General features: G+C 36.8%; 1 protein-coding gene across 1 annotated transcript in view; it reads right to left on the bottom strand.

Moving 5' to 3' along the window:
- Nucleotides 1-21574, bottom strand: part of Adgrb3 (adhesion G protein-coupled receptor B3) — a 691333-nt gene that overhangs the window by 375648 nt on the left and 294111 nt on the right. The window contains exons 8-9 of the mRNA XM_028767232.1: nucleotides 16277-16378; nucleotides 15801-15907 (exon numbers count right to left, since the gene is read on the bottom strand). Coding sequence (XP_028623065.1) covers nucleotides 15801-15907; nucleotides 16277-16378 — 209 coding nt within the window. The remainder of the gene's footprint in view (nucleotides 1-15800; nucleotides 15908-16276; nucleotides 16379-21574) is intronic.

Here is a 21574-nt window from a genome sequence, read left to right on the forward strand (position 1 = left end):
CATTCTGGTCATACGTTGCATCCTTCCTGTTATTGTGTGTAGTCACACACATGTATTAGTATATTTAGTATATTCTATTTTATTTCTTCCTTTATTTCTTACAAAGCACCCAGATAAATTCCTTATGTTTCTAAATAGGCTAACAATGTTATTTTATATTCCATGCTGTGTCTGGAGAAGATGTGTTTGCCATAGATCTTATGGGTGCTTCCCCTCAAGAAGAAGCATCACAAAATTAATCTGATCCTTTAAGAACAAAGCATTCAGGCATGAATTCAGTTTTCAGTAGAAACAGTTATAGAATGCGCTGGATGGACCATCCAATCAGAGCTGGGAAAGCCAGCCTTTCTCATCTGTGTTAGCAACACTTCTAGCCTGAGTCAGTATTAAATTAGCATCATTGCCATCTGACAGCTGCTTAGCAGGCTTATGTGGACTGAGAGGTGTTCGGTCCAGTTCTTAACAAACAGTTGCTCAGATCATTCTAGCTCTCAGAATTGGCAATAATTAGCATCTTTCCTGACATTGTTACTAAAAAATCTCACGGCAAATACTTGGAATCCTTTTATATTCCAATGTAGACAATTTATAGCACTGACATGGATAGTAAATCATGTTCAGAGAGACTTGTTCTTTCGAGCACATGTTAAATTGCAAGACGCTTTCTAGTTTATTGATTGTGAGCACATCATGCAATCATTCTATCTACCGAGTTTCCAGAATAGCTGCAGTTCTAAAACTTATCTTGTAATTGTGAGTCTGTCACTTAGGAGGATTGGAAAGATTTCTGTTTTCTAGCATCACTTGATTTGTCTGTAAAACCGAGAGATAGCCTCATTGTGGTGACTGTGTTAATAGGTTGCACTTCTCTGGGATTCAGTTTCCAATTCTCTTTGATTAGATAAGGTGTACTGTTCTAGAACTGGCCTCTTACATCCAATTCAGTGATTATTTCTTCCTCTGGCTTTAATTGGCTATTTACTCTAATTATTGGTTACAGTGACAATATATCCTGTTACATCATACTTTGAATATAAAATCCCTCTTACCCACCCCTGTTCAAGTATGAGATGGTTCCTGGCTCATGCTGGGATTTTGAGAGGTATTGAAAGTTTTTAGAAGGTTTCAGAAGGCTCAATGGAATGTGGTTTTAGAAATGTCACTGGGAATGTGTCTGGAGAATTTCTTGTCACTGGCACATTCCTGTCTGTACTCTTAAATTTCTATATACCACAGGATGGGAAGACTTGCTGTGTCCCAAGTTGCCAGTCATAATTGTGACATTCATCTCTTGGCAATCATAACAGAACAATCATGGCAAGAAACTGTGAGCTAAGAGACTCTTTTCTCCTTCAAGATGATACTACTTCAGTTATTTGCCATAGCAACAAAATGTTTGATAATGTATTAATAAATGTTATGCTTAAATTTTTACATTCTCTTCCATTATTTAACCATGTTTTCTATTTTTCTCTCATCTCTTCTTTTAGACAAATACCCTTTTTTCCCCATATATGCATCATTATCTCTCCTGATTTTGACATGTACTGGATTTTTACTCATGGGTTGTAGCTAATTGGGCGATTGTAAACCTGTGGAATGTTTCATCCTTTGGTTTGTGAAGTATCTTGTGGACTAGTTGCAGGTGTGTTTCTCCAGCAAGGGAGTCCTCAGGCAGTTCCATGATCCTGTTTCAGTTCTTGCTGTGTATCAAGTTAATTCCATTCTTTCTTAGTTAAGGCTAGAACCTTCAAGTTTCTGAAATGTGTTTTTTTTTTCCTTTCCCTTCCCCAAAGTCTCTGAGTTCACAGGAATTCCCTAGGTCTGAGAGTTCACATAAATTTTCTTGCCTCTCAGGCCAGGGTAGCAAGAGAGTATCTGATTATACAGGATCCCTGGGAGAATTCCGTGCCTACTGCAGAAGGTGATCTTGAAAGCAACTCCATGAGGGAATTTTGAATCTTAGCTTCCAGCAATTGCCCAAGGCTCACATATAACCTGACACCCCCATAGCTTCACTCTGTAATTGGCCCTCTTTTGTTTTATTTTTGTTTCTGTTTTTGCTTTTCCATTTCCATACTTTTTGTATGTACAGATCTACCCCCCCTTAGCTACAATTTTTTGTGTGAAAATAACTAGTCGTCATTCAGCACGATCTCTGAAAGTTGACTTTGTGTAACTCACAATTCTAAAATACCTGCTAATCTTCTAGTGACATCTTATTCAAACTATGTACCACATCCATAAGAAATGATGTGAATCTTGTCTTTGCTTCCTGACTTACACTCTTCCCTAATTTCAAATGCTATTGCCAAATTTTCTGGATAAATTGTACATTCCTTTTCTGCTTCATGAAATGTACTTAGATACATGTAATCATGACATGATCTCTACTTTTATGCCTCCTGGAAGTAATCTCAATCTGCCTTACATCATTGTCATATTTTTGTATTATCTCATCCATTCTACTAGACTCTGAACTCCTGAAGGGCTTGGAGCACACAATAATCTTTGAGCAACCTATAATCTCTGCTATGCAGTCTGCCACATGGATGTACCTGTTCTATGTGCATGCTAAACTGAAGTGAGACTAGAGAAAGATTTCCCTTTTCTCTGTACAACTGTGCTTCTAAAGCATTTGCAAGTTAAAGGTGGTAGCTGATGACCATTCACTGCAAAGGGATGTGTAATATTGGAAAACTTTTACCTGACATAACTGTCTTTTAGAAATAATACTCCCAAGAGAGGAACACACCAATTGGCTATCCAATACCAAATGATTTAAAAATATACACATATAAGTGATATTAGACAAACCGAGTAGGTTGTATTTATGTAGTCAGATACACACACACACACACACACACACACACACACACACACACATATGGTTATGTTTATGTACTTAGACAAACACATGTAGTATATTTGTATATGTGTGCCTATGTGTATGTATATAACAACAATTAATGAAAAAGGAGGCCATAAATTTGAAAGACAGAAAGGAGTTGTATATGAGAGGGTTTGGAGGAAGGAAAAAGAATGGAGGAAATGCTGTAGTTTTAAAGTCAAAGATAGACATAAGATTATTTATTAAAAGAAATCTGACAGATGTGATTAGATTGGAAAATTTGGAATTTGGAATTCTGATTTTGATAATTATGTGTCTTGAGTTGTAGTTATTTGCTTTCACTCTTTTTAAAGTAAATATAAGAAAAATGTTATACAATTTAACAAGTACTTTCTATTTGGTCAGTATGGGACTAAAAATGTTTTATGAGATATTTAAGTTTTAACACGATCCTCATAGTTAGCATAGATATTCACAGTTGTACAATTAGACAGCAGAACCCACTTAGATTAGCTGTGTACCAAGACGCCAGAGCTCCTAAATAGTGCTGGTACTAAGAGTTTCTTGAATATAGCCTGAGTCAAACCTATCTCTGAGGTATTATGCTTAACTCATATTTCATAACACATTTTCATCAAAATTACCAAAACCTATTTATTTAAATATTATTCCAAATCCTCATATTTTAAAAAGTTTAAATATTTTTTCCTGATGAGCAATATAAGAAGTATAGAACTTTAAGAAATCTACAATATCAATGAGGTACTTCTAATTATTTGAACAGTAGTAACAATTTTGAAACCTAATGTGTAATTATTCTTAAAACTATTTGCCAAGAAGAATTTGGTTTACTCAAATAGTAGTTTTATTCAAATAACGAAGGATGAGGCAAATACTCGATTTTCTTTCTGGGAGAAAATTATCAATCTTCTTAATTTATCCACCTGAGCATGTCAGACGTATTTTTTTTTTGTAATTTTTATATTTCCTTTTAAAATGGTAAATATCAGCAATTATTCTTGTTGACATTGCAACAGTGAGAGGTATTTGCTTCAAAGGACAATTTTACCAGTTTCACAAATGGGATAGCATATGAAATTGTTGGGATTTATAGTTCTGAAATAAGCCCCCTTGCTCTCTATAAGGACAGCAGTGGTGCATGCTGGTCATGGTTTATAGAGTGAGCATGTGTCTGCAGTAAAGTCTTTTACTCCACCTTCCATTTCATGCTGCCAACTGACTGCATGTGATACACTGGATACATCATAATGTATATACTATTACATCAGCAATTCTATGTCCATCTGTAAGGTATATTAAAGTTTACCACAGCTCTAAGTGGCTTCAATTAAAAGATACATGAAACTTCTTTCCATAAAACAACCATCTAAATATATATATCTTTTAATTCATTTAATAACTGGGCTATATTTTAAAGATCAAAGTCATTCACTTGATAGTGCTGTTACGTGACTTAGATACCTACTGGGCTTCTCATAACATGGTATCCTAAGTTCTAGTGTCTAAATGCTAAGGAGTTAGGATGAAGGTTTCTAAAATACTAACATGGGTTAGTAATGTTGCTGAATGGGTAATTGATCCGAAGCCTGATATGTGAGTTAGATCCTGAAGGCTCACATGGTAAAGAGAATGAATTTCTGCATGTTCTGCTCTGAGTTCCACATGATCTGCCTGGTAATAGACCTTTAAGTAGTCACTGTCTTCTTTTAAAGAGAGTTGACAGTTTGGAAGTGGGGAAGAAATCTGGATCACTGAGTGAGAAACTCATGAAAGTCACATATAGATTTTTCTATACCTGCAAAGTTAGCAGGATAGCCATACATCGGCTGTCCATCCAAAGCATGTGAGGTAAATAATGAAAGAAGGAGGATTAAGATGATGGTAAGTGCTCCTAGAGCTCTGTGTTTAAAAGGATTTGTTCTTAGCCCACAGAACCATTAGGAGCAGATGGACACCATCAAGAGGTGGAACTCAGGTGGAAAGAATCTTGATCATTAGTCTCACGCATTTTGAAGATTTACAGTGAGACTATACAAAGGGTGGTAGACTATTTACATTCTTCTACCAAAATGTACTATTTTTTCATAGGCCACAAATCAAATGACCAAGCAATTATGGACAGCGACTGTGTATTAAACAAAACCTTTGCTCTTTTTATTTTGCTACCTCTGGTCTTTATTTAACATACACTCTTATTAAAACATCAAAAAGTCCTGTCTAACCTCAACCCCTGATTGGAATGAAAACATAATACTTGAGTGAAAACATAATACTTGAATATAATAGAATAACAAAAACAGGGTATTTGAGGTATTCTTGTAGAAGATTGTGTGTAGAATGCTTAGACTAGAGAAGGTGGCTACAACAAGTAAGAGATAACTGTATGGTACATTTTCTATACCCTCAGAGCTAACAGGATAGTTTAGAGGTCCCTTAAAGGTCCATGTTTAAAGGCTTGGTCCCTATCCCACAGCACCATTGGGAACAGATGGGAGCATTAGGAGGTGGAATCTAGGTGCAAGGACACATCTGTAAAGTGTCATGTGCGGAACACGTAGCCCACAGTAGGTGAATATGGTAAGTCAGAGGTAACAGGGTTATGGTACTTGATCTTTTCAATTAATGCATTCATAGATTGATTCAGAACTTTGGGAGTTGGTCAAAGATGTGACTAAGTTGGGAGGAGGAGTTCAGTGGAACGATGCTTTGAAAGGTTTCTGATCTCTAGGATTCTCTCCTGTGTCACTTTCTGCATTTGGGTCTCCATGAGGTGAGGAATTCTGTTTCATCTTCCTTCTATTGTCTCTGGCCTAGGGAACGATTATCTGAGCAATGGGGTCAACCATCGAATGAAGCCATTGAAATCATGGTTCCAGATAGACATTTTTTTTCCTTGACAAGGATTTATCACAGTGATAGAAAGTTAATCACTACGGGATGGAATGCTTGCTCTTGAGCAGAGCATGGTCTTGAGACACTACAATTACACTGATGAACTGCCCAACATTCCATAACAATTGTTAGCTATGCAAAAAGGCCAGAAGATTTGTCTGTTAGGAATGTGGAAAGGAAAGGAAAAAAAGAGAAATAAGACAAACAAAAAGTATCCAGATATTAGAGCTAGATGATAGGAAACTTAAATTAGATATTACTAAATTTCTGAAGAAAACAGAGAAAGAAACAAACAGAAAAATAATTTGTCTGTTTTATAATAGAGGAGTCCAAAGGGGATGCAGATGGAGTGAATCTATTGCTTGTTCTTTTGTATAATTTTACTGAAACAGCTATTTCCATTTCTTTATATATTATTTGTTAACATGAAGCAGAATAACTTCATGGTACTTTGAATGGGAAGGGCCACCATAGATTTGAACAGGCTTATAGATTTGAATGCTTGATCTCCAGAAAGTAGTACCTTTTTAAAGGATTAGAAGGTGTGATCTTGCTGGAGGAAGTGTGTTACTGTGGATAGCCTGTGATGTTTCAAAGAGCCTAAAACATGCTCAGTATCTTTCTCTTTGTGCTGCCTATTTATCAGGATGTAGAACTCTCAGCTACTTCTCTAAAACCATGTTTGCCTGTGTGCTTCCATGATAATAACTGACTAAGCCTCTGAAATTGTAAGCTAGCTCCAATTACGTGCTGTCTTTTGTAAGAGTTCCCATAGGCAGGGTATCTCTGGTATCTCTTCACAGCAATAGAACACTGTAAACTCTACCATGACTACTATTTTATCAGTATGGGAAAGAACCTTGATTGTTCCATTATCCTTTATTCATCTGGAACAGAGAAAACTCAACAGAAAAATGCATTTAGTACGTTGTGAAAATGCTATTAAAATTGACATATGCATTATTTACAACTCCAGGATTTAAATACTTTAACTCAAGTCCCAAACATTCACTGTATGGATTTTAGTAAAATAAATGAATGCCTGCCCATACTAAAAGAAATTATGCTCTGTAACGTTCTTCGGTACTATTGAATACTGCAATAATTGTAAGGGAGATGACTCTGGCTAACTCTTGGAGATTGGCAAAGTTACTGAAAAGGCAATCAAATGCTTGGTCTTGTATAATTAGCAAAAGAGTATCCACATTCCTACAAGAGAAAGTGATGCAAGTAGAGATACACAAGAATTGTGGCAACTAACATTATACTTAATATTAATAATAGTTTACAATAACAGAGTGCTTGCTACATACTGATATCAGCCCCAGTCAATGAGTATTGAGGGATCTCTTACTGATTCAGTGCCAAGAACTCCCATGTGAGTATAACATTCAAGTTCACTAAGGTTCAAGAATTCTGATCGTTCTTCCTGCCTCCCTTGCTACAGGCTATGTTCTAGCTTTCACACAAACATTTATAAAGAGCAGAATAGGTAGTTCCTATTTCTTAGGCTAATGCACCCTGTTAGTATTTGAAAATTCAAATCTTGGGATAGTTGCTGTATCTGTTGGTACTTGTTTCTGGTTTCTTTTTGTTCATTATAGAAACAATAATCTTGCTTACATTTTGCCTTTATAGTAACCAACCAAGGATATTTGTTTTCCCTCAGTGAAGATGTAATAATAAAGTAGCTTAATAGTCCTTTAGGTAATGTGCTGAAAATTTATGCAGTGAATTTGTTGGCAAGTTTGTGACATGTTTGAGTGGGGAGTGGGAGTTGTAGCAATGAAGAAAAATTCATCTGTAGATACAGAACAAGAGGACAAAATAGTACAGAGCTAAACAAAGAATTCTCAACTGAAGAATACCAAATGGCCGAGAAACACCTAAAGAAATGTTCAACATCCTTAGTCATCAGGGAAAAGCAAATCAAAACAACCCTGAGATTCCACCTCACATCATTCAGAATGGCTAAGATCAAAAGCTCAGGTGATAGCAGATGCTGGCGAGGATGTGGAGAAAGAGGAACATTCCTCCATTTTTGGTGGGATTGCAAGCTGGTACAACACTCTGGAAATCAGTCTGGTGGTTCCTCAGAAAATTGGGAATATCCAATAAAAATAATTTAAATTCCCTTTAAGGGTAAGAGGGTCCTTCCCCATATCTGTGGCAAAGTTTTCTTGGTCTTCGTGGTGCCAGAGGCAGTCAGCAGCAGATTTGCCATGAGCTTTCAGCTTTAGAGAGATAAAAGTGAACAAGGCATGATGGAGAGTATTTCAGGGGGACTCCTTCTGGAGGGGTACCATTCCCCCTCTTGTTTTTAAAGGCAATTTTTCAGAGTCCTTGTAAAATCAGGGCAGATGTGCCAACAGTTGCTCCTTCCACACTCAGTGATGAAGACACTATTTAAGGATATATAAATCTATATTAATCATCTTTTGTCAAAGGACAGTTATAGCACCGCTGACGCTGACAACTAATCAGACTATATAATGTATGGATTAGTAATAGCTTCTTCTACTTTTTGTGAAATTACCTCTCTTTGGTCAATTAATTGTTGAGGAAAATTAGGATTTACAATTCTCTTGAGAATATTGAACAGAGACTTAAATTCTTTTGTGCAGAGCTTAAAATAGGATCTTAGCCAATTAGCAACTCCTAGAAACTTTTGAAAATAATTTAATATAAGTAAACTCTCCCTCTCTTTTTTTTTAGACCCTTTACCTGTGGTTTTTTTTTATTGGATATTATACATATTTACCATTCAATGTTATCTCCTCTCCCGTTCTCCCCCAAAACCCCTTATCCCATACTCCCTCCTCCTACTTTTATGAGGATGTGCTCCAAACATCCTCCCAGTCACTTCTCCCTGCTCTTGAATTCCCACACAGTAGGGGATCCAAACTTTTGGGGACCATGGCCCTCCACTTCCACTGAAGTCTGACAAGGTCACCCTCAATTCCCTATACAGGTGCATGAGTCCCTCCCTTTGTGCTCTCTGGCTGGCGGTTTAGACTTTGGGAGCTCTGGTTGAAACTTTTGATACTCCTTCTAGAAAGGACCAAAGCATCCACACTTTGGTCTTCCTTCTTCTATGTGAGTTTTATGTGGTCTGTACGTTGTTTTTTAGATATTGTGAGCTTTTGGGCTAATATCCACTTATCAGTGAGTGCATACCATGTATGTTCTTTTGAAATTGGGTCACCTCACTCAAGATGATTTTTTCCAGCTCCATCCATTTGTCTACAAATACCATGAACTCATTGTTTTTAATAGCTGAGTAGTACTCCATTGTATAAATGTACCACATTTTCTGCATCCATTCTTCTGTTGAAGGGCATCTGGGTTCTTTCCAACTTCTGCCTATTATAAATAAGGCTGCTATGAACATGGTAGAGCATGTGTCTCTGTTGTATGTTAAAACATCTTTTGGGTATATGCCCAGGAGTGGTATAGTTGGATCTTCAGGTAACACTATGCTCAATTTTCTGAGATACCGCCAGACTGCTTTCCATAGTGGTTGTATCAGCTTACAATCCCACCAACAGTGGAGGAGTGTTCCTCTTTCTCCACATCCTCGCCAACATCTACTGTCACCTGTGTTTTTGATCTTAGCCATTCTGACTGGTGTGAGGTGGAATCTCAGTGTTGTTTTCATTTGTGTTACCCTGATGACTAGGGATGCTGAACACTTCTTTAGGTGCTTCTCAACCATTCGAGCTTACTCAGTTGAGAATTCTTTGTTCAGCTCTGTGTTCCATTTTTTAGTAGGGTTCTTTGATTGTCTAGAGTCTAATTTCTTTGGTTCCTTGTATACCTTGGATATTAGCCCTTTATCAGATGTAGGGTTGGTGAAGATCTTTTCCCAATCTGTTGGTTGCCGCTTTGTCCTATTGACTGTGTCCTTTGCTTTACAGAAGCTTTGCAGTTTTATGAGGTCCCATTTGTCAATTCTTGGTCTTAGAGCACAGGCCATTGGTGTTCTGTTCAGGAACTTTTCTCCTGTGCCTATGTGTTCCAGGCTTTTCCCCAGTTTCTCTTCTATTAGTTTCTCTTACCCTTAAAGGGAATGGCCCAGACCCAGTTTCCTTATGGGGTCGAGGATTAATATGCCTGGCTGATACCACAGAAGGCACAGCTAACCAGCTACCAAAAAGATTAATGAAATAAATAGATACTCCCACAAAGCCAGGCCCAACCATAAATACGATGAATAACAATTTACATCCAGGGAAGAGAAATCTCCCTGAGAATTCCCTTCTTTTTCCTTTCCAGGTAAAAATGAATCACCTGTGATGTCTGCTGTTACAAGTTCTAATCCAGATGCTGGCCTTCGAACTTATACTACTCAGACCTTTGAAGGGCCACTGACAAGAACATCAAACAGCTAGAGATTGACATCACTAATCTGAAGAAATCCCTCGTTTCACTGTCTGAAGAGACCTCCTAAAATCACAAAGATCCTTATTGGACTTGATTTACTCTATTACAATAGAAAAGCCTGTGTACAGCTCTTGAGTGTGTACAGCTCTTAAAGAAGAATGTTGCCTTTACATAGACAAGACAATGAGGGTTAAAGAGAGCATGAAATAGGTCAGTAAAGGCCCTAAGAAAAATCAGAGAGAGAAAGAGACAGATGGATGCTGGTACAAGAATTGGTTTTCAGCCTCTCCAAGGTTGTCAACCCCATTTCCTCCCATCTTGAGACCATTATTTGGGTTCTTTTTGCTTATTTCTGCTGGTCCCTGGCCCTCAAAGAGACGGACTAACTCTGTGATACAACAGATAAATAATTTGGTAGCAAAACCTATTCAGTAACATTATCATAAGTTAGCTATGGAGGACCACGAGACTCAAGATGAGGTTGTTACTTTATGCAGGGTGTTTCCAAAACCCATCTCCACCCAACCTAAAAGGGGGGACTTCTGCCCCTAGACCAAGCAGAGAGGGGTCACCCAGAACCCCCTCTGACAGGTGATCTGAATTCTTGCTTAGGCTGCGAGGGTAAGCACTGCAAGGGAATATAAATAAAAGATAAAAATATCTATCTGGGTTCCCTGAGAGACAAACCTGACTACATAGGGGTTGATGTCAAAAGTAACCCCTCTCCAGGAAAAAAGACATCAGGATGGGTATGGCCCTCATGCCTCACTGGACAATGACAGGGGGACAGGAGCCATTACAAGGTCCCCTTCAAATACTGGAGGTCAGGCCTCTATCCCTGCCTTCGCAAGATTAGAATCGCCACAGCCCTTCTATACTTAGAGAAGGGAGGAGATGTCAGGGGCAGCCCTGCTTACACACTGAAGGCCTAAAATCAGCCATAGGCCTAAAATCAGCAATAGGCCTGTCATACATGTATACTAACACCAAGTCTTGGGTCTCAGTGGAAAAACATTGAAACAGATGGTTATAAGCTATTGTAAACAGGCAGCTTTTGTGGAAATTTACAAGCCTGAGTAGTCATAGACCTTGTAAATAGGTAGCCTTGGCAGACAATACCAACATAGATAAGGACAAGTGAGTCATAGGCAGAGTCATAGTGACTTGTCCCCTGAACCCTCACCCAGCCGATACCTGGTTCTGAAAGATATCTGTATTCCCCCTGAACACCCATACTCCAGTGTCATTCCCTTTCCCACATCCTGCCTTTCTGTGTTTATAACCCCTGTGTGAATGAATTATGATTTGAGAAAAAATAAATTATTTTTTAAAAAAGAAATAAATGTGATAAAATGTTTTGCTAGATAAAAATAGTAAATAAATAAATAAATAAATAAATAAATAAATAAAAATAATTTAAAACAAAAAACAAAACAAAAACATATCTATCCTCATGTTCTCTTTTGTATAGCCTTTCCCTGTCTTGGTTTCTTTTTAGGTCTGTCCCCTTTCAACTGTAGCTCTATTTTAAAAATACAACCAGTGAAACAAGAAGAGAAACAACATCCATAAATCAAGACTCAACCTCTTTAACATCTCTTCCCAGAAAGTCAAATTTTGAAAGACTAGATAACTACAACTTCAAAGTCTGTGTGTTTGTTTAACAATAATCTGAAGAACGACAGAGAATTTGGAACAGAATTTTAAGAGAAAAATCTACATCTATGACTCCTATTTCTGTAGACAGGGTCTTTAGCTACAACAATACTGTTAGTCTTTTTCAGCCCTCTTCATGCCATTATTCATGTTTTTCCAGGGAAAGGAGACTGACAGACCTGCCTGATGAATTAAGGAGAAAACCTTGGCAAGTGTGCTCTGATTCCTTTTGATTTAAGATCTGTTCTCTTGCAGGGTCATATATTCTGACATATTCATAAACCCTGTATGTTCAAGTGAGTGACTCTGTGTGTGTGTGTCTGTCTGTCTGTCTGTCTGTCTGTCTTTGTCTCTCTCTGTCTCTCTTATTCCATGTCTATCTGTCTCTGTTCTCTCTCTCTCTCTCTCTCTCTCTCTCTCTCTCTCTCTCTCTCTCTTTGTGCTTGTGCATGTATGTGTAAGAACGGTTTGAAAATGAAAGAGGAGTGTAAGTATATCTGTTTGGGAAATTTAAATGAACAACATCTTGATCATTGGGTTTAACTTTGTATCTCATAAGGTCTCTAAACACACTTCAGAGATATTAGTTGGCATGAATTGTTCTGTAATAATCAAAGAAGTTCATAATGTAATGATATAAATTCCTCCTTATTTCTCTTAATTTATCAGACAGAAAAAATTTCCATCTATATTGTGATACATATTATTTCCAAATGATTAATAATCACAAAGAAAATGGATATATCAGAACTCTTAGGAGGCAAATATCTTACTATAAATAAGAAAATAAGCAATTTTGGACTATCAATACTGTCTACTCAGCACTGTGTTCTGTATTAGGGAAATAAAGACTGAAATGGCATGGTTCTTACCATTAAATAACCCAGACTAATTGTTCAGCATGATTGATCACTGATTTTTAGACTTTAAGCTGATTAATGATCCAATTTTGTTTGTTTTAACTGCTTTATAACTGAGTACTCATAAGACATATTCAGCTATTGCTTAGAAATGATAAAATCCCACTTCAAAATTAGCCTTTGGCTGCTTATTCATGAAGCACATACACTAAACCTATACTGTAATTTATACATTAAAAGGTTAGAAAATATCAGCCTGTTTATTTTAAATAAGCCCCTGCAGTATATTATAAAAAACTGACTGCAATTTAATTAGCCTTGTAAACATAAAAATGTAAGAAAATAAAATTCACCAAAGACTAAATACTGAAGTGATAAACTCTATTTCATCTCTAGAGTAATTATTATTTATGGAAGTCTCAACTGTTCTAAATTATAAGCACTACTGAGCTTTGATTCTCAAAGTTGGGCTCAGGGGCACAACTGGAGTGTGATGCTTCAGAGAACTTGATCTCTCTTCTATCTCCCACTGACATTGTAGACTCTGGACAATGGGGTTGACTGTAAGACAGGTATCATTTAAAACACAGATTGATCCTCAATTTTATAGATGAATATTTATGATAAATATGTCTGAATATGTAAAGATAAAGGTCATGATAAATCATCTTAAGTCTGTTTTCATATATGTAGATTGCATACTTATATATGTACACTTATGTTAATCTCATAATATATACATCATATATATATATATATATATATATATATATATATATAATCATAATTTTGAGTCCAATACTTGCAACATCAAACTTTGCTGTCTCCTCTCACAGTTTTCTTTATTATTTATTGGAAAATAACCATAGGACTACATTGAGAACATGCTTCACAGAATTCTATAGACTAGGGCAGATGTTTTCTAATAAAAAAAACTCAGACAGTTGTATGGCTTTAAGAAGAAGAATGGGTCTTTAAACAGTCATGCCTGGGATGTCACTTTGACTCCTCACCTCACCTAAGTAGACTGCATCATGAAGATCTTTACGTTCTGTACTAAAAAGGAAGAATTCACAATTGATGATGCTCTCTTAACAAGAACCTATGCCTATCAGATGGCAATTAGCTTTTTAAATGAGCAATTTTTAGAGGATGCACAATTTGAGATTTTCTTTCTTTTATTTTATAGTGTATATCTGTGTCCATTCTTGATGGCCAGCACTTGAAGAATGCAAACTCATTCATTATTCTGCACAAAAACACCAATAGCAGAAAATTTCTAGGGAAGAAGTAATATTAATTTTAACTAATTTATAAGGATAGGCTTATTATTTATTTAATTTCTGCAATTTTCTATTCATGACCACATTAAGAATTGTATTTAGACATATTTAGTTTTTTCAAAAGTAGGTGTTATGTTTATAGGTAGTAAACATTAGCCTAAAGTGTACTAATACCTGAAAATAATCCTCAATATTATGAAACAAAATAAAAAAATAGATACAAATAAAAGTAACAAAAATCCAAGTCAATTAAAATAGTCTAACATTAGAGCTGTATCACGTAAAACTAGTTGATTAATTATTTAGTTTATAATTCTGAAATATAATGGTTTGAATCAGTGATAGATGTTATTAAAAGAGAGTTTACATATTATGTTCAAATATTTTAATGTGTCATAAAATTAATGTATATATAATATCCTGTCATTATGTATAAAAGTACATAATATGTATATTACATTTTATGCATATATTACACTATATATATATATATACATATATATATATATATTACACTTAAATTTTTCGAAACCAAATGTTATCTAGAATTGACTTTTTTTGGTTATATAGAAAGTGTAAAAATTGTGTATTTCTGAAGTATATATTATGTAACATGTAATTTATGATTAAGTAAACATTTTAGTGTATCACAGACATCTATTTTTATGATAAAATAAGGCTTCATGTAGCCAAATAATAACTCACTGATGTATACATACAAACACATTTGTATGCACAATGGAATAAGTAAGACAATACATGTAAATAATCATCAATTATGTTGCTCATAGTTACTAATTTGATATATGAATGCAACACTTCAGATAGCCCTTGGATTTAGACTTTGTAAAATGAGTGGTTTCTTTTTCTGGTAATTAAATAAGCACTGATTCTACTAGTTGATGCAGTTTTTGCATAAGCTACACTTTTCATAAACAAACAAGAATATGTTTACTATGCGTATGTTTTTTTTCTTTTTGACTGACAAGGAGAAAATAAAACAAGACATAAGTCCAGTAAAGCATGGAGTCTCTTAACACCACTGTGTTTGGCTCCTTTTTCCTTTCCTTTCTCTGCATTGTCCACCTTGCCTGTGTGTGGAGGACTTCATGACTGCCAGGATGAAATGACAGCATCCTCTGAATAATGACACTGACTTGCTCTTGAACAAGGCTAAGCAGAACGTAATTGTATTCAAAATATTCTGCACCATTGGCATAAGATAATCCTCTGGGAATATTTCATAAGGAGCTAGAATTTAAAAAACAGAAATGTGATTGCTAGTTTGAATATCATCTTTGGTGACTAATTCAATGGTTTCTGGGGTGTGTGGGGGAGTCATTTTTGGAAAATCTGGCCACATTATCTTCTGTGAGTAATTAAGTTTCTGTGGTGCAAGGAATGGTCACTTTCTTCATATTGTAAAATGCGCCAGAAATTTGATATCAAAGTAACACAGCTTTGTCCTTCTCCAATTACTGCAAAGTGAAAGATGTTTAATTTAAAAGCGTACAGTGTTTTGAAATAATCATGTAGCATTGAATGAAGACTTGAACCAGTCATAGCTGAGCTATTGCATGTAAATCTGAGAAAGATTTTGCTCCGGCCCTTCTCCCATCAGACAGGAAATATTTTCGTTTAAATTGCCAGGATCCATAAAAACCCAAGCTTGAGGAACAAAACAATTTAGATCAGACTCACAGAAATCAGCTTCCTATCACATCCCTTCTTTCCTTGGGGCATTTCTTCAGAGGTTTTTACTGATTTGATTATACAACAGAAGGTTAAATTCTCACATAGTGATCATTAGGAAAAAATAAACAGAGCAAGTACTAAAGCTGGCTTTGCACCTACTGAATGCTGCAAGTGTCTGTACTCATTGGATATGCATCTTGCAAAGCTCGGCTGTTCCCAGGAGGCCACTCCATGAAGACTGAGAGAGCAGCGTCTGCTAGTGGTGCCTGCATGTCACAAAGAACAGAGAGAAGCTTTATAGCAGGATGCTGGAAGGCATAGCATTGGGAGGCAGACTGCAAACTGAGTTTATGCGATTTCCTTTTGCTTTAGGAAACATTCACAGGCAATTGTTGTTTTTGAATATATATATATTTAAAATTTAAGAGTCATACCCAGGACACAAAGCATCTGCAACATTTTTAAAATCTCTTCATTGACTCCATTTATGAAGCATGTTACTAACACTGTTCTATCAAAAGCTTAGTAGACTTATTTATTTATAGAATACGGACAAAGGCAGGCTGTGCTAAGCAAATATAGCATACATTCTAAAATGTAAGCATTACTGTGCTGGGTGTGCCATCTTACTGTACCTGTGGCATTCAGTGGACACTGATTGAAAGCCAGGTCACCAGCAGGAGTCCTTTTCCACACCATTGATATAAGATAATCCTCTGGACATATTTCATAAGGTGCTGGAATTTAAGACATAGAAATATGAATGTCAACCATGGTTATATATTCAAATGTTGCCAATAACATTCCTCAAAGGCATCTAAATGTGGAATTGTTTCCCTCCTGTAAAGAATATTATTTATAGACATGTTAGAGATGTGCTTATAAAGAAACCACCAGGTCTCATTTAACAGTCTGCCAACCACCACAGGTTCATTAACAGCTTCATACTCTATAGGCTTTTACTGATATGTCAATGGGCTTTTCAAACAAATGAACACATTCAAATATATTGATCAACAGTCTTTCAAAATTCATTGAACTTTTAGATGTTAATTTTCAAACAAACCAGTTCCGTTTTGAAATTGTTAATGGCACTAAGAAATACGTACACACACACACACACACACACACACACCCCAGTCAAGCAATACTAGCCAGGTGCTCTACCACTGAGCTGTATCCACAGGCCAAGTTATGAAAACATATTGATTTGATCTTTATATTATACTGATTTTATAATCTCAATTTATTTACAAATTTAAAAAAATCATAACGGAAAATTTAAGAATAATATATTACTGAATTATTGTTTTATTTCTTTCATCTTTTGAGATTATAATAGTACCTCTTCCATTTTCTCCATCCACACCTCTCATCTGGATACGTCTCCTTGCTTTCTTCAAATTAATGTTCTCTTTTTCCATTAATTGTTATCTGTATCTCTATCTATCTATCTATCTATCTATCTATCTATCTATCTATCTATCATCTATCTACCTATCTACCTAGTTATCTATCTTTTATAATGAATCATGAAATACTCAGACTCCCTCAACATTGTACATTCTAATTCAGAACATATGAACCCACTTTATATTTCTATATTGAGTTGATCAAAGATGCAATTGCACACATCACATCTTGACATTGTTATTTTATTTTCAAAGTGTGATAATTTGAAATTGCACCTGTCATCATAGGTCAACACATTTCTATCTCCTTTAGAGATGAGGCAATGAGGCTATAAGGAAGGGGGTCCTCATGGGGGAAGACATGGTGAGGATATCAGTAAAAGTTGAATCTTATTGTTCTAACTCATCAGTAGCTTCCTTTGGGATTCCCAAATACCTTCTTGATTACTTTAAATAATTCAAGTTATTCTTCTGAATCTGAAATAGAGAATCGGTACTTCTTCTAGATTCTCACTAATGCACACATGCTACTGTTTGCATTCTACAGGGTCTTTGTGTCATGGATGATTTGGTGACTGATCTCTTTTTTCCACTAGTCTGTTTACAACTGCTATCTTCTTTACCTCACCAATGTTTTGCCATCAGATCTAATATGCTCATCTCAATCTGAACTCACTGGACTTTCCCCTGCAGGTTTTTAGACTCTGATCTATTCCTTCTTCTGGAAATTACTTTCTCCAGGATCTTAGAAAGCTATTTTCTGTCTGGCATCTACCAAATACTTGTGCCATTTCCACATGTCCATCTTCTGCATGTTCTCTGCAAGGTCATCAATGTTATATGCAATAATCTCTTTAGATAATTTCAAAATTAATAACAACTGTCTTCTTTTAGAAGTTACCAGGTCCTTCTTTAGAGCCTCATATCACTGGATCCACTTAATATCCCAGCTATGATTTAGAGTCGCATACTGTAATATAGTATATCACATAGAAATATAATATACTACATAGAAAAACATGTTGAAGAGGAAAACTTATTTTTGTTTGTTTATTTTTCAAGACAGATGTCATTGTGTAACCTTGGATATTCTGGAATTCACTCTGCAGACTAGTTGGCTTCAAAGGTAAGAATCCTATTGCCTCTGCCTTCCAAGTATTAGGATTAAAGGCATGTACCACCACTGTCAAGCACTTTTCTTTTAAATTCAAACATTACCTTTATTATATGTTAACTCTAAATGGGAAAATAAATGCACATGGGAGTCACTGAATAAAAAATAGTCATTCTATCCATTATATCCTCTCTCTCACCTCTATCAGAAGGGAAACCATGTCTTTTTGACCCCTCAAATGTATTAGCTGTTACACAGGGTAAATGTGTTGTTCTAACGGTTCCTCCCTGGCACTCAAAAATGGGTTTTGTCATTGAATCTGTTGTCAGTATGGCAGGGATGCATAAGTATCAGTTTATCATAAATGCAGAGAAATAACCCATCCTCAAAATGATTAACTTATGTAAGGGTAGGGCAGCTTCTATCCATCTTTCCTTCTCCAAGTAGCTCAAGAAACAGCAGGGATATCACTTAACAGCTGCCACCATCAGCCAAGTAGCCAAAGCTACCCCACTCATCTTCAGGAGCAAGTCAGAAGACTGAAACTACAGTCTGGTCTAGTCTCCAGCATAGAGCTTATGTGCTTCTGTCTTCTTCTGCCTCTGTATGTTTCTCAAAGCTGGCAGCAGAGGCCCCAATATGTGTTGTCTAAGAGGAGACCACCCCAACAGGAAGACAAGGTAAAGCTGGGAGATGAAACTGCTATGGAACTATAGAACATTTACATGTAAGCCAGCAGAAGAGGAGAGCTGGGCCAAGGACAGCCAGTGAACTCTACAACTGAATGAAGTTCAGGTCTGAATCAGAACTTTGGCTTGGCTTTTTGTGTTCATGTGAGGACACACGTCACCTCCCTTAAGCTGTGCCAGAAAAATGGAGTTTCTGTTGCTTTGGTTCAAATGTCTTCTGTGACCTTTGTTTGTTTGTTTGGTCTTGGTTGGTTTGCTGTTTGGCTTGAGGCAGGGTCTCACTGGACATGCCCTAGCTGATCTGGAATTTGCTATGTAGAACAGGCTGACCTTGAACTCATAAAGATCTGCCTGTCTTTCTAGTGCTGTTATTAGAGGTATATATTGCCACACCCAGCCCTACTCCCTCCTGGGCTACAGAATGACAGGCCAAAGGACTGGGTCTGCTATTTATTTATTTATTTATTTATTTATTTATTTATTTATTTATTTATTCAATCAAAAACTTTGTAAATTTGCTGACACTCAAGACTCTCTCCTCACACATGACAGTACCTTTTCTTTCCCACTTATTTCTGAATTCTGCTAACTACATGTCAGACTTTTTCCCATGACTGAAAACACCAGCTTAAACAAATGTTTACTAATCCTCCCTTCGTTTCTACCTTGGCTGCTTACCCAAGAACGTGGTGTTCTTTCCCATTGAATTAGGGAAAGCAGCTCACTGGTTTACTGTTGCACTTTCCTAGCTTGTGCTAAGCCCTGGTTTAAAAAGACCCAATAGTATTCAAGGATAGCAGACTCCTTCCTGGCTCCTTTAGACAAGGGGGGAACACTGAGAAAAAAAATGAACTACGATTAGAAAAAAAATTTCATATATTAAACAGAAAATTCCATTTGAATCTAAAAATCAGAAGGGATCTCCTATAGGACTTCCACTGAAATGACTGGTTCCTTCTGAGAACTATGAGGGAGAACGTGTTCTTTGCTCTTCTAGCTTCTGGTACCTCCAGGAACTCCTTGGCTGTGGCACTGTCACTCCAATCTCTGTCTCCATCTTTGCATGCCCAGCTTCTCTGTGTATCTTTGCCTTGCCTTCCCTCTGAATGTGTCTCTAAATTTTCCCTTTCTATAAGGGCATCAGACCTGGAGGGGGAACTATCCTAGTGATCTAACTTATGCTTGGTTATCTCTGTAAAGAACCTGTATTCAAATAAGATCACCTTCTGGAGTACTAGAGATTAGAACTTCTTATCTTTTGGGGATGTACACAATTCAATCCAAGACACCGTCAAAAGTGTGTTCCCTGTCAGTTAAACTACAAAACCACCACAATGGAGGTAACCATTCGAAGGAACATGGATGGCTCAGGGCAGTCTTTCTGCATCTCAATTATGTTTAAGCAAATAAGCAGAAAAAAAAGCTGAAAACTGTTGTTATTGAGCCAGGTGTTGTGGCCCATACCTTTAGTCCAAGCGGGCAGGAGGCAGGCACATGTTCCTGTGAGTTCTAGGCCAGCTACGGCAACAAAGTGAGGACTTTTTTCAAAATCCGAAAGTATTCTTATTACTGTTCTTGTTGCTACTCTCAATATCCTCCTTGTTCAAGTTTTTGCCATTTACTCATTCATTCATTCATTCATTCATTCATTCATTCATTCATTCATCATTTGTCATAAATTTGTTGTTATATATGATAGCCTTTGTTCTAAAGGTAATCAATGAAACAAACACAAATTCTGAAAAACAAAGCAAAAGAAAGCCTTCTGGAAGAAGCGGTATTTGCTTGAAATGGACAGTGTGAGGTAGATTAAATACTTCATCCAGGGGGAGAATGGATGCAGAGACCAAGAGTCCCAGTGGGATGGGAGGGACAGTAGGATGAATAAGAAAATTACAAGGCTCTAAGAGGACAGACCAACACTGTGGCTTATGGAGCTGCAAGTATCCAGGGAAAGGAGGACACAATTCCGTTTCCAATCTTAAGATTAGTTTGCTTTCATGAAAACTAGTTGGCAAAGACCATTGCGGAAGCTGACAGAATGACGGAGTGATGGCTTCAGGCGTGGTGGTTGGACCGACATCCACTCTGGAGCATCCAGAGTACACTCAGGAGGGGACTAAATGAGAAATGAAGAAGACACCGGCTTCAAGGGCTTCAAGGGCTATGCCTGCTGTCTGAGCTGAAGAACTAGACGTAAAGATGCTCAGTGCTTAAAACTACCTCATGTCTCTCTGCAGGCACGGCAGGACAAAGGTAAGTGTGTTCACTATGATGAAAGGGTGCACGGAGCAACTTTAATCTGTAATGACCCTAATTACTTTCCAATGCATTAGCCGCACAGAATTAATGCTCATACCCAGATATCACACACTAGTTTTTTTTATTTTTCATATCTTCTACATCTCAGACCTAAAAATAAAGTCTCTTCCAGCTTGTAATAAGGTTCCCTTTTATTGTTGTTTTATGATAGAGGGACATGCATAGGCAAGTTTTAATTCATAAGGCTCACATAGGTAGCATACAAAAAATTTAGTAAGAATCTCTTATCGCTAGCTCAGGTTTCTTTGGGAGCTTGGTTTTAAATATACCACATTAGGTTCTGATAATAACTAAATGTGCTCAGGTCCCTCAAAGGCGAACTGTTGGCATGGTCTCTCCCTCAGCGCTCTCTCTCTCTCTCTCTCTCTCTCTCTCTCTCTCTCTCTCTCTCTCTCT

This window comes from Grammomys surdaster, unplaced genomic scaffold (genome assembly GCF_004785775.1).
Source record: "Grammomys surdaster isolate TR1022 unplaced genomic scaffold, NIH_TR_1.0 171, whole genome shotgun sequence".
NCBI lineage: Eukaryota > Metazoa > Chordata > Mammalia > Rodentia > Muridae > Grammomys > Grammomys surdaster.